The sequence below is a fragment of the Palaemon carinicauda genome, chromosome 35, assembly GCF_036898095.1.
Source record: "Palaemon carinicauda isolate YSFRI2023 chromosome 35, ASM3689809v2, whole genome shotgun sequence".
Taxonomy (NCBI): Eukaryota; Metazoa; Arthropoda; class Malacostraca; order Decapoda; family Palaemonidae; genus Palaemon; species Palaemon carinicauda.
This window is the reverse complement of record NC_090759.1, coordinates 26,114,460-26,133,639: the sequence shown is the minus strand read 5'-3', so window position 1 is coordinate 26,133,639 and position 19,180 is coordinate 26,114,460. Positions and strand designations below refer to the sequence as shown.

At 32.8% G+C, this 19,180-nt stretch overlaps 1 protein-coding gene across 1 annotated transcript in view; it reads right to left on the bottom strand.

Annotated features, from left to right (window-relative positions):
* The window catches only part of LOC137627664 (plexin-B-like), a 54,711-nt gene that overhangs the window by 16,006 nt on the left and 19,525 nt on the right, over nt 1–19,180 (bottom strand). Inside the window, exons 4-12 of the mRNA XM_068358845.1 lie at nt 18,766–19,038; nt 15,692–16,293; nt 14,591–14,786; nt 12,495–12,731; nt 11,349–11,532; nt 8,765–8,907; nt 7,928–8,061; nt 7,112–7,313; nt 4,573–4,719 (exon numbers count right to left, since the gene is read on the bottom strand). Coding sequence (XP_068214946.1) covers nt 4,573–4,719; nt 7,112–7,313; nt 7,928–8,061; nt 8,765–8,907; nt 11,349–11,532; nt 12,495–12,731; nt 14,591–14,786; nt 15,692–16,293; nt 18,766–19,038 — 2,118 coding nt within the window. The remainder of the gene's footprint in view (nt 1–4,572; nt 4,720–7,111; nt 7,314–7,927; nt 8,062–8,764; nt 8,908–11,348; nt 11,533–12,494; nt 12,732–14,590; nt 14,787–15,691; nt 16,294–18,765; nt 19,039–19,180) is intronic.

Genomic DNA, 19,180 nt, shown 5'->3' with positions numbered 1-19,180 from the left:
TCTTGAAGACATAAAAGTGAAGATGTGGAGAATTAACATGACATCAAGGGATGGCTTAATGAAAACCGTCATAATGATAATGGCGGAAAACCAGTAAAAATGAGAGAGAGAGAGAGAGAGAGAGAGAGAGAGAGAGAGAGATTCCAACAGCATGGGAGAGGCACGGATAGCGCCCTTGCGCCTGTACACACACACACACACACACACACAGAAGGAAGGAAATGTAGGGGGTTTGACGGGGGAGAGGAAAGAGAAGAGGCAAGAGACAAATGATCATCCCTTCCCAATCAGTGGCCTCGGGGGAAGAACCCTGATGAGCCTCTCCTATGTTTAATTCACAAAATCGTCGCATCAAAGAAGGTCGGAAGGGAGATAGATGAATGACTCTTGAGAGGGGAGATACAAAGACAAAAATAAAAATAAAGAAAAGATCAGAAACAAGGGATAATATACATCTGGCATTGGACAACTGCTGAATGCAGAGGAAAACCCGAAATGAGCCTTTGTGAGTGTATGCAAATATACAAACGTCCCATGTGTTCTCCCCCAAAATCTAACCAAAAACATCAAGAAGGTCCTCGTAAAATCGATATCTCTCTATATAAATGAACGGTTTTTACCATCTGGCTTTATTCATACTGCATCACTTGGTCAAACGCAACATATCGAAGATAACTGATTGGTCCTGGTGATATCTCGCTCATTAAGATTGTTTTCAATAACTTTCGAAAGGATTTTCGTAAACTTACATGAGTATTGTGTGTCTTGGTCAGAGTCAAGACAAACTAATTAATGGCATTAAAATTTTCGTAGATGCTGATCAAAAATTTCATACAACCGAGAAGTTAGATAAATTGCCGATTAATATTAAACAAATTAATAAAAACTGCATGAAAGCGAAAGTGATATTGAATTTTGCAACGAGAGAGAGAGAGAGAGAGAGAGAGAGAGAGAGAGAGAGAGAGAATAGGCCGTAGATGCAGTTAATACTATATACTATTGTCGTCGTTGTCTGTCTGTGTTTATATGAAACACTTTGAAACTCGGGAGGGTTTGTTTTGAAAAGTTTCGCATAGTCTGAAATTGACCATACATTGCAATCTGAGATTCCTTACACGAAACAAGGCAAACACAAACAATGGTTCTTTAAACAAGAACTCCGTTTACCAAGAGGCAATTCATCAATGTCTTGTTTACCAAGAAGTCGCGAGATTAAATGTAAAACGATCATTTAGTTAATGCATTCTCCTCTTCTACGAAAACAAGGCGTTTCTTTAAAACTCTTCACAATTGTAAGAACAACTGGCTATGTAACCAGAGGTTACCTTTAAACAAATCATGATGAATTCGAATTATAAATTACCCTCAAATACCATTCACCATTTCAGTTTTATAGTAAAACAAAATAAAATAATCCAACCGTCACTAATAACCATATAGATATCGCCGCAATAATTGTAAATGATTATGAAAATTATGATTGGTTTGTGAAAAAAATTTGTTTAGCAGATTTAGAATGATCAAGTAAAATATATATATATATATATATATATATATTATATATTTCTTACGAGTTTATCATAAATTGTCCCAATCACGAAAAGCTAATATGCAAGCACTACTCAAATTACAAGAAAAATCTATAAAACTAAAAATCAAATCTATCGAAAAAGCCCAACAAATTCGTATATAAACATTTAATATATATATATATATATATATATGTATATATATACACACACAGTGTGTGTATATATATATATATATATATATGGGTGTGTGTATTAATACATATACATAGATACAAACACACGTATATGCACATGTGTGTATATATACACGGTTGTACTGTATACGCATATACATGTATGTAGGCAAATACTGAAGATCTGGAGTTACGATTACATCCAATTATAATTAAATCCCCCAGTAGTAAACAACTCTCGATTCTCAGAAAGACTAATGCATTCTGACATTTCATTATTATGGAGTTTACCCTTTAAATAACAATGAGGATCTAATCAAGAAGTGCCCTACAGTTAAAAACAATCTCGTAAATAATTGGATACTTCAAGATACCACATAATTGGATATCAAGATCAATTATTATTCCCTTACATAAATTTATAAGAAAAAAAAAATGTTAAGGACGGATTCCAAATCATGACAATTCACTCAAAAAATAGGATTTAGTAACATTAACCTAAAAGTAAATATTGTTTTTAATAATTACTGCTTTTCTGAAATACTGTATTTATAATTATATGAAATTTACTGCGCAGAAACAATTATCACGAAACACATGTTATTACGAAGCACGTACGTTTGATGTCCGTTTCATCACAATATCAAAAGGCATTCCTCTTTAACTTTGATATGTAGCCCCGGAGAATTTACTGTTATTAATATCTCTTTAGCAATATAGGATAGAAAGAAAAAATACAAATCATATTAAGAAGGAAATTAAAGATGGCAGCCATACAAGGTTGTTAAAGTACTGAGGAAAATGACCAGATATATATTTTTTAATGAATAGATAACCTCGGTCCAAACTTAGTGATGATAATAATAATAATAATAATAATAATAATAATAATAATAATAATAATAATAATAATAATAATAATAACAATAATAATAATAATAATAATAATATAAACATTGCTATATAGAATAAAGATCCTAACTGTTATAATTTTCTATATTTATATAACGTGCACTACAGACTCATATAAATATGTCTTTCTTGTAATCGGACCCCTCAACTTAAGAAAACAAGTATTCACTGAAAACAAAAATCAAACGAAAAGAAGATTTTTCAGCAATATAAATTGTGCAAAGCTAATGAAGACTGCAAGCTTCTAGCTTAACGAAAGTTAAAACTTCTTGAATTACGTGAGCAGCATATTTTGGGAGGAAAATTTAAGGGTTTTCTTTCCCGTCAAGTATTTTCTATCAATTATCACCACTGGAACCAACCGGAATGATTCCTCATTAACTTTTCTTTATAATTATAGTTATTTTCAATGGACATTATCAAGCTATAGAATTACTGCATTACTGACAAATGTTGAATGTTAAATAAGTTTACCTGAATTATATTAATTGAAATGTTTACGGTAGGAATGTTACTTGTACTCAAAGAGACGTCACTTTGATCAATTGTACGCCACTTGTAGGATCGTTTGTAATTTCTATACCTCAAGACTAACTTATTATAAAAACAACTTTGTTGAAATACATTAAATTTTTTACCACATGTCACTATGTTCAACTTTATAAGCATTGACATATAATAAACTACATCTTCAACTAAAATTACAATTCATGGGGTTGTTATTGTGTTCAGTGGTATTTTAATATACTGATATAAAGCTAAGAAAAAAAATGGACTCAACTCAGAGGAATAACCAACAAAAGTATATTTAGGGCACAAAAGGTTGCGAGAGAAAGAATGTGGGGGAAGCTTAGAAAAAGGTAAAGCATGAAAAACAAAAGGCGGAGAGAAGAATAACAGACAGAAATAGAGATTGAGAAGAAAATTTAATAACAGGGGAGAAGTTAATAAAGAACAACTGAAATATCAAAAATAGAAACTTAAAATCTTATGAAAGAAATTTCTTATGAGAAATAGGAGCAAGTGATATATGTGTGAAGACATTCATCCGGAAATAAAGGCAAGGACATGAAAAAAAGTTATTTTGACGAACAATATCAGAGAGAGAGAGAGAGAGAGAGAGAGAGAGAGAGAGAGAGAGAGAGAGAGAGAGAGAGAGAGAGAGATACCAGGAGGGTAAAACTGTTTGGAAGATTTAATTGAGTCAATCCATCTACCAATAGCTGTCTTTTCTTTCCCCCAAACAATCTCTCTCTCTCTCTCTCTCTCTCTCTCTCTCTCTCTCTCTCTCTCTCAGAAATCGACTAAGGACCAATGTCGCAACAGAAGACAATCTGAAATAAGAACATTCCTATTGTAACAAGAATTTTATGATCTTGTGTGTGTGTGTGTGTGTGTGTGTGTGTGTGTGTGTGTGTGTGTGTGTGTGTACCAAATAATCGTTACTGCAACCGAGTCAAACTGTACTTCTGGGGTTCTCATTCTATACCTAAATTAAGGTAAACCTCTTGAGGATACTTCCCCCTCCCTGCCAACATCACAAAACTGTCACGAGAGAGAGAGAGAGAGAGAGAGAGAGAGAGAGAGAGAGAGAGCGCTTCTATACTACTATCACTACACTAAAGTAATTTTTTTGTGAAAAATCGTTCAAAAAAATACATTTGGGAAAATTTTATCAAAAAGGGATATCTCAACTATCAAAAAGCACTATTAAAATCACTACTCAAGCACAGTAAATGGCATAATTAACATGCAAAAGTAACTACAATACACAAAAATATTTATAAAACTTCTATTTTTTTATAAATCTAGGTTTAGTATTCAAAATAAACACTGGAATACAAATACTGACAGCATTTCGAGATGCGGTAAAAGGAAGCAACATCTCAGAAAATATATCTAGCTATGGTTGTCAAACAGGAGTGACGTGAAAAGATAAGAAAAATTGTACTTACGACATATGAGTGGTTGATCTGCTCCCGCAGGAGTCGCTCCTCTGAGAGGGAGTACCTGGCATCGTGTGTGACGGCATCCACGGGGCCTTTCTCCACCTGGTGTTTGATTGCCTTGAATAGGAGGAACAGAGACGGGCCTGCTTGCTCCTGTCGGGGGGAAGAGAAAAGTAATAACAACATACGAATATCTAAGACCAGGTTATTCTGAAAGCTCAGGTGGAATTTAATATAACTTTAGCTAGTCAAGAAGTTTTCACGTAGTGACGCGTGCTTGAAAAATTGTTTTAAAAAGACCCTGGAAGTTGAACAATAATCTTGCGACGCGTTTAATTTTCTTTTTTCATTATTATTATCATTTATTATAAAGGTGGAGATTCACCAGCCCATGTGTCAAACTTGGCTCCTACAGAGCTTGGACGAACAAATTTGGGAGATAAAATATATAATTGAATCAGATAAAAAAAATATTAGAAATTAAAACGTTTCAAATATTTAGATTTCATCTATTAAACGGTGTTTCTTAAAAATATTAAAAACTTAAAAACATAAAAATACTCAGAATTATAAAATGTCTAAGTTTTCTGAACAAAACATAAATGTGTGTTTTAAAAACAAAACATTTACAAAACATATGTTAGATGGTTAAAATAGTGCCACACTCGCTTCACTGAAGGACAGATTCGTAATGTGTGCACATTGAAAATCCATGGGTCAAATTTTTATGACCAATACGCAATCTTGCTGAAATTACTTCAGTTCTCTTATCTTTCTGGCATGATAATTCCCATGCAGAAACGACTGGACTATTTGTTCTAATTCATTATTTTCAGAGTCATTATTCCACAATATAATTTTATTACTATAAAATGCTTTATGATAGTTATATAATCGGACTGATTTAAAAACCATATTCAAAGGTAAAAATTCTGAATCTCTATGTAAAAATAAAAATAAAAAAGATACATTAACATGATCATTACTGCTTGTAATTTTGGGGAAAAAACGATCTGGAGAATGGACAAATTTTCATGAAAACCTTGCATGACAAATCTTTCCTATAAACTAAAATATTGCTAGTGCAATATTAATGATCAAACTATTGATTATTTAATTATATTAAACAAGCGTTATTATATGTTGTCCATAAGGATATAAGTAATAATCTGTACATTATAATAATAACCTAATAGGAAAAGGGCACTAAATATGCAAAACTTAATAAATTTGACATATTAACAAACGGAAAAAATGGTACAAATTAGTAAATCAATAAAAAATTAGTAAAATTGATATAAGGGACAAATAAAAGCAAAAATACAAGACTACGGCTTCTTTGGAATTTACGACTGCCAGGAAAATAAAGCGGCGAAGAATTACTTCCTACAAAAGATAAAAAGATAAGATATTTATCGTTGTCACCCCGGACGGGAAGAAAGGAGAGAAAACATACGGTTCACATATAATAAACAACACAAACCAGCACCGTAAACCAAAAGAAAAATCGAATCGAATGACAAACGATTTCTGTCCCCCTCGTATAAGTTATCATTCCGGGCCCCTCCTATCCTCCTATGAGGGAGCTACTGCCCGAAGACAAAAAAATTTTATTGGACGCGGTCCGTTTTTCTTTTATTAACAAAAAATAACGATCCATTTTAAAGTTAAAGAGAATAATAGTCCCCTTTTGTTTTAAAAACAAAATATAACGGTCCCTTTATATTTATATAAAGAAAAAAACGGTCCACTTTTTTCTTTAAGAAAAAATAAAGATCCATTTTAAATTTTAAAATAAATAAAATAACGGTCCCTTCTTGAAAAAAAATAACGGTCCCTTTTTTTTTAAAAATAACGGTCCATTTTCTTTTAGAAACTATAAAAACGGACCTTTTTTTATTTCAAAAAAACGATTAACTGTCCTTTTTTCTTTAAACAAAATTAACCGGCCTTTTTTATTTTAAAAACTAAAATTAACGGTCCTATGTTATTTTAAAAATAAAAATTAACGATCCTTTAAAGAAAAAAAATAACGTTCCCTTTTTCTTTAAAAAAAAAAAAAATAATAATAATCGAGTGTTACTGCTTTTTGCAAAGAAAAGGAAACTAAAACTAATGCATTTTATTTTCCAAGAGTACCTTATTAAATTTAACACCATAATAAATGGATTATGAAAATTCACACGATTCAAATAAATTTATATTAAATAAATTAATTGCAAAACCTTTCTAGAAGTAATGCATCATATTTTCCCAGAAAACCATAAATTAAATTCAATGCATGAAATAAAACTGGAGAATGAAAAATATTATTAAAATAACTTAAATGCAAAACTTTACCAGAAACCAAAATCATGGTTATCCATGAAATAATTTTGAAGAGCTTAAGTAATCTAATGTAAAATACTCATGAAATATTCAAAATCCTTATAAAAACTTTCTAAAATTTCAAAACTACTTTCCCCTTTAAGAGGGGTAATTATATCTTCCAGGAAACAACACTTTACATCAAATGTAATTTTGGGCTAAAGTCGCATAGACCCACCTTCAGATAATTGTACATGCACAACGCCATCCAGTTTGTGAGCATTTTCTCAACGACGCTCTCCGTTCTCCTGAGCATGAGCTGAGGATGCTTGGTCGCCACACTCTTGTCAATCAGACGGAGTAGCAGAAGGCGAAGTACCTCCGTCAGGTATTCCATGCGCCCTGCCATAGCTACCACCAGCAACGATGCCACGTTCACTCTGCGAAAATGATAAAGTGTATTGGTAAAATTTCAGATATCCAGTTAGGAAGTAAATTTGTATGTTTCCTTAATATCTATCATAAGACCACATGACAAAAGTTGAATTTGCCGGACTCAAAGTTCTATGTATATATGCATGTTTATGTTATATATATATATATATATATATATATATATATATATATATATATATATATATATATATATATATATATATATAGTGTGTGTGTGAGTGTGTGTGTGTGTGTGAGTGTGTGTGTGTGTGTGTGTGTAATAATGGAAGCGGACATGAGATAAGCATAAAATATGAATTATTATCACGATATGATAACTGAAAAGCTTTGATTAAAGAAAGTACTTTCGCCTTATTAGCAATATCAACGACCAAAGCTTTTCAATTTACTTACTGACATGTGTATAAAAACTGATCATAATTCTAATTGTTTGCTAAGAAAAAAAATGTACCTTCCGAAATTCTATAAAATGTGTGTGAACACGTCCCGAGTGAGTGTATTTTAAGCAATGACAATGGTTCACAATGAGTCTTAAAAGACAGAATACTGAAGAACAGAGAACATTGTGCCACAACAGATAAAACCTCGAAATACTCACTTGTCTCGAATGTTGAACGTTTTCTGCGCCTCTAGGGTCTCTATAAGTGCCAGGAGGAAATACCGATTGGTGAGAAGCTGTTCGAACTGTATCATAGCGCTTTCCATTGCTGGGCGGCAGCCGTTCATTCGTAACTGGAATAAAAAAATAATAAAAATATTAAAGATATTGATAATGATATTTATATTATTATTATTATTATTATTATTATTATTATTATTATTATTATTATTATTATTATTATTATTAATAACAATTGATAATTAATAATAATAATAATAATAATAATTAAAAATAATAATAATAACTAATAATAATAATAATAATTAATAATATTAATAATAATAATAATAATAATAATAATAATAATAATAATAACAACAACAACAACAACAACATCCCAATCAAATATGTGATACAAATAAATTCCTACCACACATTGTGGTCGAACCCAGTACTCTTTCAAAGAGATGGGTTGGTAGCAGCCTCGCCGTTTTTTTTCCCCGATATTTTTGGGTACGATCTCAAGGTAAAATAGTTATTTATTGATGTTGATAATAGTAATGATAGTTTGGGATGGATATTGAATATGAATTTTCTTATTCAATCAGGAATACCTTTAAAAAATATAATTAAGACATAATTGTATAAAAAAAACGGAAATCAATAATACGAGTCCTAAAAATAGCAACCGCTACGAAGAATATACACACATTTTATATATATATATATATATATATATATATATATATATATATATATATATATATATATATAAAAACTAATAAACTTCCACTACTAATAATAATTTAAACAATGATAATAATGTTGAATTACCTTTGGATCCATCAAAATGGGGTGATCTGTCACCCCAGGGAAGAAAACTTTCATGACGTAGCTCCTGTGGTCCAGGGTCGGAATCCCGGACGATTGTAAGTCTGCTGTTAGATCTGTTATGTCCGTTTGGAGTTCGGCGAAGGCTGGAAAATCAAAGGTAATTAAACCAACTAATAATAAACCCACTTGTTTCTTTAAATCATACAATTTAACCTAACTTTAGAATCAACTGATCTCCGTCTATTAATGTCGTAGATGCCATAATTTTTAAGCTAATCTTAAAGCCAATTTTCCCTGGTTATTATGCGTCTGGGAAGATAGGTGGCGTTAGAAGTTCAGTACAGTATACCCTGAACTTACTACGAAAGAAAACGAGTGACCATTACAGAAAATTGAATATATTTTGATGGGATAACTACGTTATTTCAAAATAGCGTTTCTCACTACAATTTTACATTTGCTTATTTGAATTAAGTATACAATGGTTTTACATTAGCTTATTTGAATTAAGTATACAATGGTTTTACATTTGCTTATTTGAATTAAGTATACAATGGTTTTACATTTGCTTATTTGAATTAAGTATACAATGGTTTTACATTTGCTTATTTGAATTAAGTATACAATGGCATTGTAAAACAAACTTGAGACTGTCAAGATTGTTTTTAAAGAAAAATCAAAGCGTATATTCCGATGGTGTGACTATATAGGTAATATATCATAGTTTAAAATGTCAATACAGAAAAGTTAACTCGCAAACCTGTCCTAGTGGTCTACTACGTAAAACACCGATATTGCTTCTTGAACACAGCAGCATTGAACAACGATAATAATAAAGACATTCATATAAATTGTTTAGCATTCACTGTAAAGGGATTCTTAGTATAGAAATTAAATTGATAATGGTATAAAAAATGTGCACGACTCCATTTCAGGGTATTAATCGAAATATTCCAGGTTATTTAAGAGAGAATTTTAATTGAAAAGTATTGGCAAACCCTTTCAAATCTCCCCCATACTTTACGGGGAAAATATTTGGAGTCACAAACAACACTTCACAGTTAATGTCGTTATCGTTTGCATATGAGGGCACACAAAGCTAAAAACACTGAATTCAATTTAAATCTAATTCCATTAGTTAAACACACAGCTTCGGAAAATGACGGGGAGTAGAATCTTTAGCAAAGAATCGTGAAACCATTGCCTATTCTCCCCTGACGCTTTACAAACGACCCCTTTGTACTTTTCAAAAGCAAGTACCCCAAAGTCCCCCTCTGGCCAATGATTGCGATGTTGGGATGTTGTCCCCTCATGGGATGTTTGCCGTGATAGCTGGCCCAAAGACTGGCCGGCATGACTTCAGGGTTTCATCAACTGTCCACGCAAACATATTTCTTGTGTGTTGATTTACTCTGTAGATATACGCACATTAATTAGTGCAGTAATACCAGTGTAGATTAATTAGGCCATGTGGACAAGTCAGCTGCATGTTCAAAGTCTAAAGTTAATTATTCAATTTGAAGCACGGCGGTTCACGGTAATTGAAAACGAATAAATTGGTAGTTTATTCGTAGTTTAGTAGCAATGTTCAAAGAAGGCAATTAGGCAGTTTATTAGTGGGGAAGTTTACGAACAACAATGAAGTTATGAATGAACAAATAAATATATTCCATATAGAAGAATAAGGGTCATGACTGTCATTGCAGAGGTCATTTAGGAAAATCAAAGATGTGGAAAAAATAAGGAAAATCAAAGCTCTGTACCATAAACCTTGGGATGACCTTGAACGCATATTTGAAGAAAAGCTGCAATAAGAAAAGAAGGGGATGCTAAAGGCGATGGTACTACTTTAAATATAACATCTCAATTACGCAACTACATATCAATGTCCGCAAAATCTTGAAGTCTGAATCTATTGATAATTTATTAACTCTCAAAGGAGAAACCGTTTCATATGCTGCACTTGTACTTCGAATTGAAATAGCTATCTCAAATAATAACATATTTCATTATTTCCTCTTCTTGGAGTTAACTTTTGAAGACTATATGCAAAATGTTTTTGCGTGCATTTCTCAAGTTTCATAAATAAAGTTAAAGATTCATTGCATAGAAAGGCTACTGCAAGATTTCAATAAATGTAAAGTTCTATAAAATTGACAGAGAAGATAAATATTTATAAATTACGGATGTTAATTTATTTCCTCACCATAAGTATGAAAAAACCGTATGTATATTAGACACTACAATAATGAATGCCACATATTCCTACTTTAGCCGAGTTGTCTACTTCTACTCAAAGGATATAAGTTCACATTTAGAACAAGCTATTGAAGTGATTCATAGAAAAAAAATAAATAAATAAATAAAGAGAGGAAAATGTCCTACTTGAAAAAAAAAAATTCCCCTACCCCCACTTACCCCTGTAAGCTTCCTTACCTTGCTATTGCGACATATGTTCCCATATTTGATATTTAAGCACTCTTCATGCTTATGTTCTACCTTTAAAAAAAACACTACCTTTCTAATTTCTACTATTTTTTTTTTCTATTTCCGTATCTAACGGGATAACCTCCATCTCTCTTACCTTGCTTGCATTCAGATCGAACGTTGGACTCCAGTGTGTCCATCTGTATTTGGATCCTTTTGTATTCGCGTTCAGCTTGGTTGCTCTTCCTGCGATAAACCACCAAGATGACCATTGACACCAGGACTAGAAACAGACCGCCAGCAGCCATACCACCGATAGCTTCAGGTGGAAACTGATACTCCTGAAGGAAAGAAAATTATGAGAGAATTTATTAAAATGTTGGCTGTTTTAGATCAAATACTACTGAAAGAGAAATTCTTGAATGATTCTTGTTTCATTCATATAGCTAAAAAGTGAGCTTTACAAGTTCTGCCAATAAGAAAATAGGTGTTCTTTTATTTTGACTGACTTTAATGAATTTGGGACTAAAATACCGGTACCAGGAACTGGGAGGCCATTCGGGCGACATGAAGTTTAGAGGCTGGACAGCAAGATGGATGAAAGGAAGCAGGAATCGAGGTATAATTTAAGACTAAAAAGTGATCATAGCTAGTTGCCAAAAGAACGATGCAAAGACCTTTCAAGAAACGTCTTACGTGCAACGCATGATGTGCACTGACAGCATTAACACCACCCTCCCGCAAGGCTACGGTGGCCATATATGTATTATCTGTGTCCACTTGGAAATCTAAATAAAAATAAGTCAATTAGCTGACAAGAATTATTGCTTTGAAATTATTCGAAGCTCTCAAATATAAGACAAATATTCTGGCTTTTACGAGCAATAATCCTGCTTGTATTAAACGTATATACAATTATAATACACATTCCACTTGAAGGTACACTCGGTCACACTATTCTATTTTATTTCTTTTACTCTTATTTTAAATTTTTATAGTCTATATATGAAATATTTATTTTGGTGTTGTTGCTGTTCTTCGGGTATTTTATTTTAATTGTTAATTACTTCTCTTATTTCCTTGTTTCCTTTCCTCATCGAGCTATTTTCCCTGTTAGAGCCCGGGGCTTGTAGCATCCTGTTTTTCCAACTAGGGTTGTAGCTTAGCAAGTAGTAATAATAATAATAATAATAATAATAATAATAATAATAATAATAATAATAATAATAATAGTGATAGTGAGTGACAGTGATAGTGATGATGATAATTCCCTTTTCGATTATCTTAAAAATTCGATCCTTACCTTTATCATTTCGTATCTTAGATGCCCGATCGGGTAGCGTAGATTCTGGCCCATTTTCACAACCACCAAGGGAAGATCAACGTCTGTTGAACGACCCAATTCGTCGGTGGGTGGAGGCTGGTGCTCAGGTGGCGTGCAAACCAGCTGAGTCAGTGCCAGGGAGGTCACGTTGCATTTCTGAGTGCCAATGGTTACGTTCACATCCGATTCGTCGCTGGCCAAGTTGAGATTTTCTCCCTAAAATGAAAATAGGAAGCGATAAAACTTTGGATTAAAAAATAAATAAACGAATAAATAAATAAATAAATTAAATGATAAAAATCTCAGTTAAAATATATGAAGTACCTTTTGTAAACATTCATTCCTAAAGCAAGCAATAGCGTTTGATTTTGATATTGATCCTATAGCATTTATAGATGTAATTCACGTAGGGAAAATGGGAAAAGGCATTTCAAGGAAAAAATAAACATTGAGTAAAATTAAAACAGCACTGATAAAAAATTGCCCAAAATTAAATGATAGGAAAGGGTTTTGAAATAAAAGCTTAAATATTAATACAAATTATGATAAAACTCCTTTTTGAAATGAACAGTAGGAAATGGTTCTGATTAAGTTTTTCACAATAGTCAACAAGTGGCTTTTGATTAATTTCTTTAGACTAATCAATAAAACGTAGCATTGTTAAACTTCTCCTAACAGTAATCAATAGGAACAGGAAATTATTCACTGCCTTTAATACTATATGAAAAGGTTTTAAAATAATATAGTGATATCAATATTGATTTTATTTTTAATAAAAATGGTTTAGTCCCTTCGGTCATTGTGTTTTTTTTTTCCTAATGGAAAAACTTTACACACAAATATATACCTTTGCATCATTCAAAATAAAATAAACGATCATCCTTCATTGTTCAAATTTGTTACAACCTAAAATACATACGCGTACCTGCATATTTACATTCCCCAACAACACAGTAGTACTCTAGTATACAAACATGGAATTCAAAATTATTTACGAAATGAATAAATACAATTAATTCCCAATTCTGACATAAACTCATTAAAAATCATGAAGACATTAAGTCTTTCAAGGGGAAACTGAAGACTTATTTTGCGAGTCATTTGACAGTCTCGATTTAACAGTAAATGAGCAATGTGAGATTTAAAATGTTGAATACTCTAAACGAAGAAGATAAAACGACAGTGGAGGTCCTTTAGAGAATGGGGTTCTCCTGCTGCATGGGACCGGAAAAGCAGCCGTCAAATTTAAAAAAAAAAAAAAAAAAAAAAAAAAAAAAAAAAAAAAAAAAAAAAAAAAAAAAAAAAAAACCGCTTTAAAAAAAATCCGAATTTAAGAGCTTGATAATAAAATATTCCTAAATCATTAAAAATTATATATTCCAGCAAAATAAGAGTACTAATTAACTACGGCTTTAAAACGTTAATGCGATCTTCGCAATGTAAATTCATCCCGTTTCGGAGTTAATTAGGCCCATTTATAGATAGCGTCTACTAATAGGCACGATTTCTGCGACGCGATGTCCTAATACATCATAACTTTATGCACCACATCAAATCATAATTAGATACCTTTCAGCAAATTAATCTATCGAGTCCAAACATTTCTTTCTCAAAAGCACCGACGACGCGAACAGTTTAATAACGGGGTTTTTTTCGCCCTTTCATTTTCACTGCCGTTTCGGTATCATAAAGGGTTCCAAGTATATATATATATATATATATATATATATATATATATATATATATATATATATATATATATATATATATATACACAGTACATGTATGTACTGTACTTTATGTATATGTACGCACGTGTGTGTAAGTATTTATTATAAAGAGTTGACCCCTGGCTCGTAGATTAGAAAAAGAAGTGATTAAGTCATAAGTGTCATATTTTTTCCTTCTGGGGGTGATCCCAATTACAAAGTTGTTTATTTCTCATTTCTCTAGAAATATTACAACCACCCCCGGCGATGTCTCAGATGGGACCAATTAGCAAGTACACCTCGAGCTCCAACGCTGGACGGAACCAATCATTTGATAATTGTAAATAATCTTTCAATCTATCTTACCTCAATGACGAGAGTATCGCCCTTGTAGAGCTTGATGCTGTTCGGGAATTTCTTGTACGTTGGATCAAGCACGTACAGGAGAGACGACCGAGCCGAGGACGGTAGGACGTGCTTCAGGTTCCTCACTGTCTGCACGTTGTCCATGATGAAGCCAACGTCCAGAGCGAAGGAATCGCCGTAGTTCTGTCGAGGTGATCTGCATACCAAGGGAATAATGAAAAGGGCAATTAAAGGAATTGGAATTTAAGGGAATAATGAAAGAGACAAATTAAAGGAACTTGAATGTAAGGGGAAAATGAAAAAGGCAAATAAAGGAACTGAATGTAAGGGAATAATGAAAAGGGCAAATAAAGGAATTGGAATTTAAGGGAATAATGATTAAGGCAATTAAAGGAATTGGAATTTATGGGAATAATGAAAGAGACAAATACAGGAACTGAATGTAAGGGAATAATGAAAAGGGCAAATAAAGGAATTGTAATCTAAGGGAATAATGAAAAGGGCAAATAAAGGAATTGGAATTTAAGGGAATAATGGAAAGGGTAAATAAAGGAATTGGAATTTAAGGGAATAATTAAAAGAAAAATCAGGGAATTGTAATTTAAGGGAATAATGGAAAAGGACAAATCAAGTAATTGGAATTTAAGGGAATGATGAAAAGGACAAATAAAGGGATTGGAATTCAAGTGAATAATAAAAATATCAACTTATGTAATTGGAATTGAAAAGCATTCTGTTTCAATGGTTCATGTCAAAATGGCTTTATAATTTCTGGAATATATTCCATCCTTCAAGTTAGCAACAATATGATGCCCAAGTATGTATCGCTAATATATATGCATTAAGTGCTGCGTGGTTTGAAAAATATTCTAATTGAAAAAATACTAAAAGTAATAACTACCATATGCCTCCGTAATATCACTTACATAATTTTCCACTTAAACTTGATAAATACAAATGAACCAGTGTGAAAACTTTTAATACCCTAATTCTTAATCTGTGGATACTGTATTCAGTATTTACTGGAAACTGAAATTTACATTAGCAAGTGTAGAAATAAAAAAAAATCATAAAGCATTAAACGTAAGGAAAAACTCTAACCTGGAAACTTTGTAGGAGGTTCTAGCTTCTGCTTTAGCAGCATGAGACTCGGGAGGAATGGCGTGCCTCCTCTCCCTCAAGATGGCGAAGAGCACGTAGCGATCCACAGGAGGGGAAGGACATTCCATCTGTCCTGGCGCCAACACTCTGCACTCGGAGGAATTCAAGATACGGTCATGCAGGAGGACAGTAATCTTCGGTGCTTGAATGGCATCCAAATGCGTGCCGTGTACAGTCAGGAGGCGACCTCCACTCCACGGACTCCGCAAGGGCTTTAGCTCCAAGACTTTCGGATCAGGTGTGTAGGTAAACGGTGTCTCTAGAATGCGACTGGCACTGTCCACAGTCACCTTCAACTGCAGGACAGTCAGTGGCAAGTTGCTGCCTTCTTTCTCTCCGTTCGTATGAAGCAAAGCGCTGGCTCTTGACGTGATGCAAACCAGACGATGGGACGATGACTGCGTCTTGTTGACAACACACGGGAGGCCGTCCAGGGATGCTGAGACATGGGAACCCACGTTCAGGTACTGTCCGCTGATGGAGAGGACAGTGCCGCCCGAAACCGGTCCTTTCTTTGGCCACACTTCCGTAACGCTCACGTTCTATAAAAACATTAGGAAAAACGTTATATGCACATATACTAATATATCTGTGCAAGTAATAATGTTATCCCTATTGCCGTTAACTTCGCAGAGCTCTGGCTGCTCTTAAGTCCAATTTTAATCTCCAGTGCTTAAACCCATTGGTAAGGCCTGAGCATATCAATGTTGCATAAAGATTTAGTCAAGAAACTGTAATGTGCAATTTTTATTTTAGATTTCAACACTAACATAGGTAGATTGTACATACAGAGATACAAATGGCATACCTTCGCCATACTTATAGACTGATAGTAATCTCAATACTAAAAATCTTAAATCTCTAACTCAAAGTTTTCACAATTTGACATCTCCCACTCAAAATTTTCACAATTTTACATTTCCCACTCAAAATTTTCACAATTTTACATCTCCCACTCAAAATTTTCACAATTTTACATTTCCCACTCAAAATTTTCACAATTTTACATTTCCCACTCAAAATTTTCACAGTTTTACATCTCCCACTCAAAATTTTCACAATTTTACATCTCCCACTCAAAATTTTCACAATTTTACATCTCCCACTCAAAATTTTCACAATTTTACATCTCCCACTCAAAACTTTCACAATTTTACATCTCCCACTCAAAACTTTCACAATTTTACATCTCCCACTCAAAACTTTCACAATTTTACATCTCCCACTCAAAATTTTCACAATTTTACATATCCCACTCAAAATTTTCACAATTTTAAATATCCAACTCAAAATTTTCATATCGCTTCACGCTTGTAACCCCAGCTCAATTAAAACTAAGAGAATGCATAAAACTGCTTTTACGTCGACACCACCAAGCTATTGGATAAAGACTGTTTACGCATAGAAAAGCTCGTCTTCTTAAATGGGGCTCCAAATCAATAACACCATTCTTGAAAGGTTCGTTTTCCAATATCAATGGGTCTTATTAGTGAAGAATTTTTTTTAAGAGAATGGGAGTCCTTTCTCCAGAATGGCCCATCTGAGAAATGGGTTTCCGATACAAAAATAGGTGTCTTTGCAAAGGTTTTCTTTTAGCCTCTAAGAGAATGTTCTTCCCCAAGAGAAGATTCACGAAACCAGACCATTCAAAAGAATACTGAGGCAAGGAAAAAACAGTTTAAAATCCACTGTAATGCCTGCAACGCGTTAAAGCATTTAAATATCTCACTGAAACGAGAGCAGCATTTTACAGAAGTAAGTATTTTACTTTGTTTACTTTGGCTTAATGGAGCCAAATCGCACGATTTCATGTTTAAGTTTAAAGCTTCACTTGTATATCGGCGTCTTCACGGGATGACCTTTATTCTTAATATACAAAGCCTTTATTCTTAAGATATAAAGCCTTTATTCTCAAGATGTAAAGTCTTTATTCTTAAAATGTAAAGTCTTTATTCTTAAAATGTAAAGCCTTTATTCTCAAGATGTAAAGCCTTTATTCTTAAGATATCAAGACTTTATTCTCAATATGTAAAGCCTTTATTCTTGAGATATAAAGCCTTTATTCTTAAGATATAAAACCTTTAATCCTAAGATGTAAAGCCTTTATTCTCAAAATATAAAGCCTTTGTTCTCAAGATATAAAGCCTTTATTCTCAAGATATAAAGCCTTTATTCTCAAGATATAAAGCCTTTATTCTCAAGCTATAAAGCATTTATTCTTGATAAAAACATTTCATAAACAACTTAAATGAACTTCGAAAGCTAATAAAACTTTCAAACCTCATCCATTATCGATACATTTTTTGCCCTGAGTACCATTCAAAAAGTTTGATTCTTTCCGGTTTTTTTGGTTAGATAATTGAATGCTATAAAATATTTAAGACTTCTATCTACGGCCGAGTAATAAAGTATTTCATTTAAAAGAATCTAAAGAATTTTATTAATAGATAAAGCGAAATGGCAAATAAAGAATTATATACGATAGTGACATGAGAAAATTACTAATATTTAGAAACTAGATTAAATTTCAAAGAATATTTCTATTAAATGAAAACGAGAAAATTTTTCATGTCATTTTTGTTGAAAGAAATATATTAATCTAGATAAAAGCTAATATATTTCCTAATTACAACACGAAAATGATAATTTATTACATTTAAATAAAAGCTTTTTAAAATCTTTTCTGCTAAATAAACGAGAAAATTTTTCATGTCCTTTTTGTCGCAATAAATATATTAACCTACATAAAAGTTAATATATTTCTTAATTACACCACGAAAATGATAAAATAATTTATTAAATTTAAAAAAAAGGGCTCAATTTTTCATATGCTCCAATCATTTGCTAAAGTGTATGATTTATTCCAAAAGTAACTAGTTAAATTTACTTATAGAAAAAAACAAGGTTATCTTTAGTTAACTTATGCCTAATAGATGGCAAGTAGAAAAATCCAATAATTACCTCCTCCTCCTACTACTACTATTACTACTACTACTACTACTACTACTACTTACAGTGTAAGTAAACTTGACGTTTGATTTGGTGGTTCCAGCAGGTGTGCTGACGCTCACTGGAAAGTGGAGTTCTTGAGCACCGGAAGATCCGCCGTGAACCGGAGCGGGACCCGTCCGACAGACGATCTTCACGGAGACATGATATTCGTGCACATGGCAAGGCACGTCTCCGATGAACACGTTGTTCCGTACGTCTTCCTCCCGTAATCCGAGGTTACTCCCCTCAATGGTGACTGAAGTGCCGCCTTCCAGGGGACCAGATAACGGCTGGATCTGAAAAAAGTGAAGTTTTGTTATACAGAATGCAGTATGTTACTTCCCAACGTAAAGGAGTTTATGTATATATGACAATTCCCGATTACGTAAATATATAACTGAATAAAAGAATAATCCAGTAGACTAATAAATTCCTTTT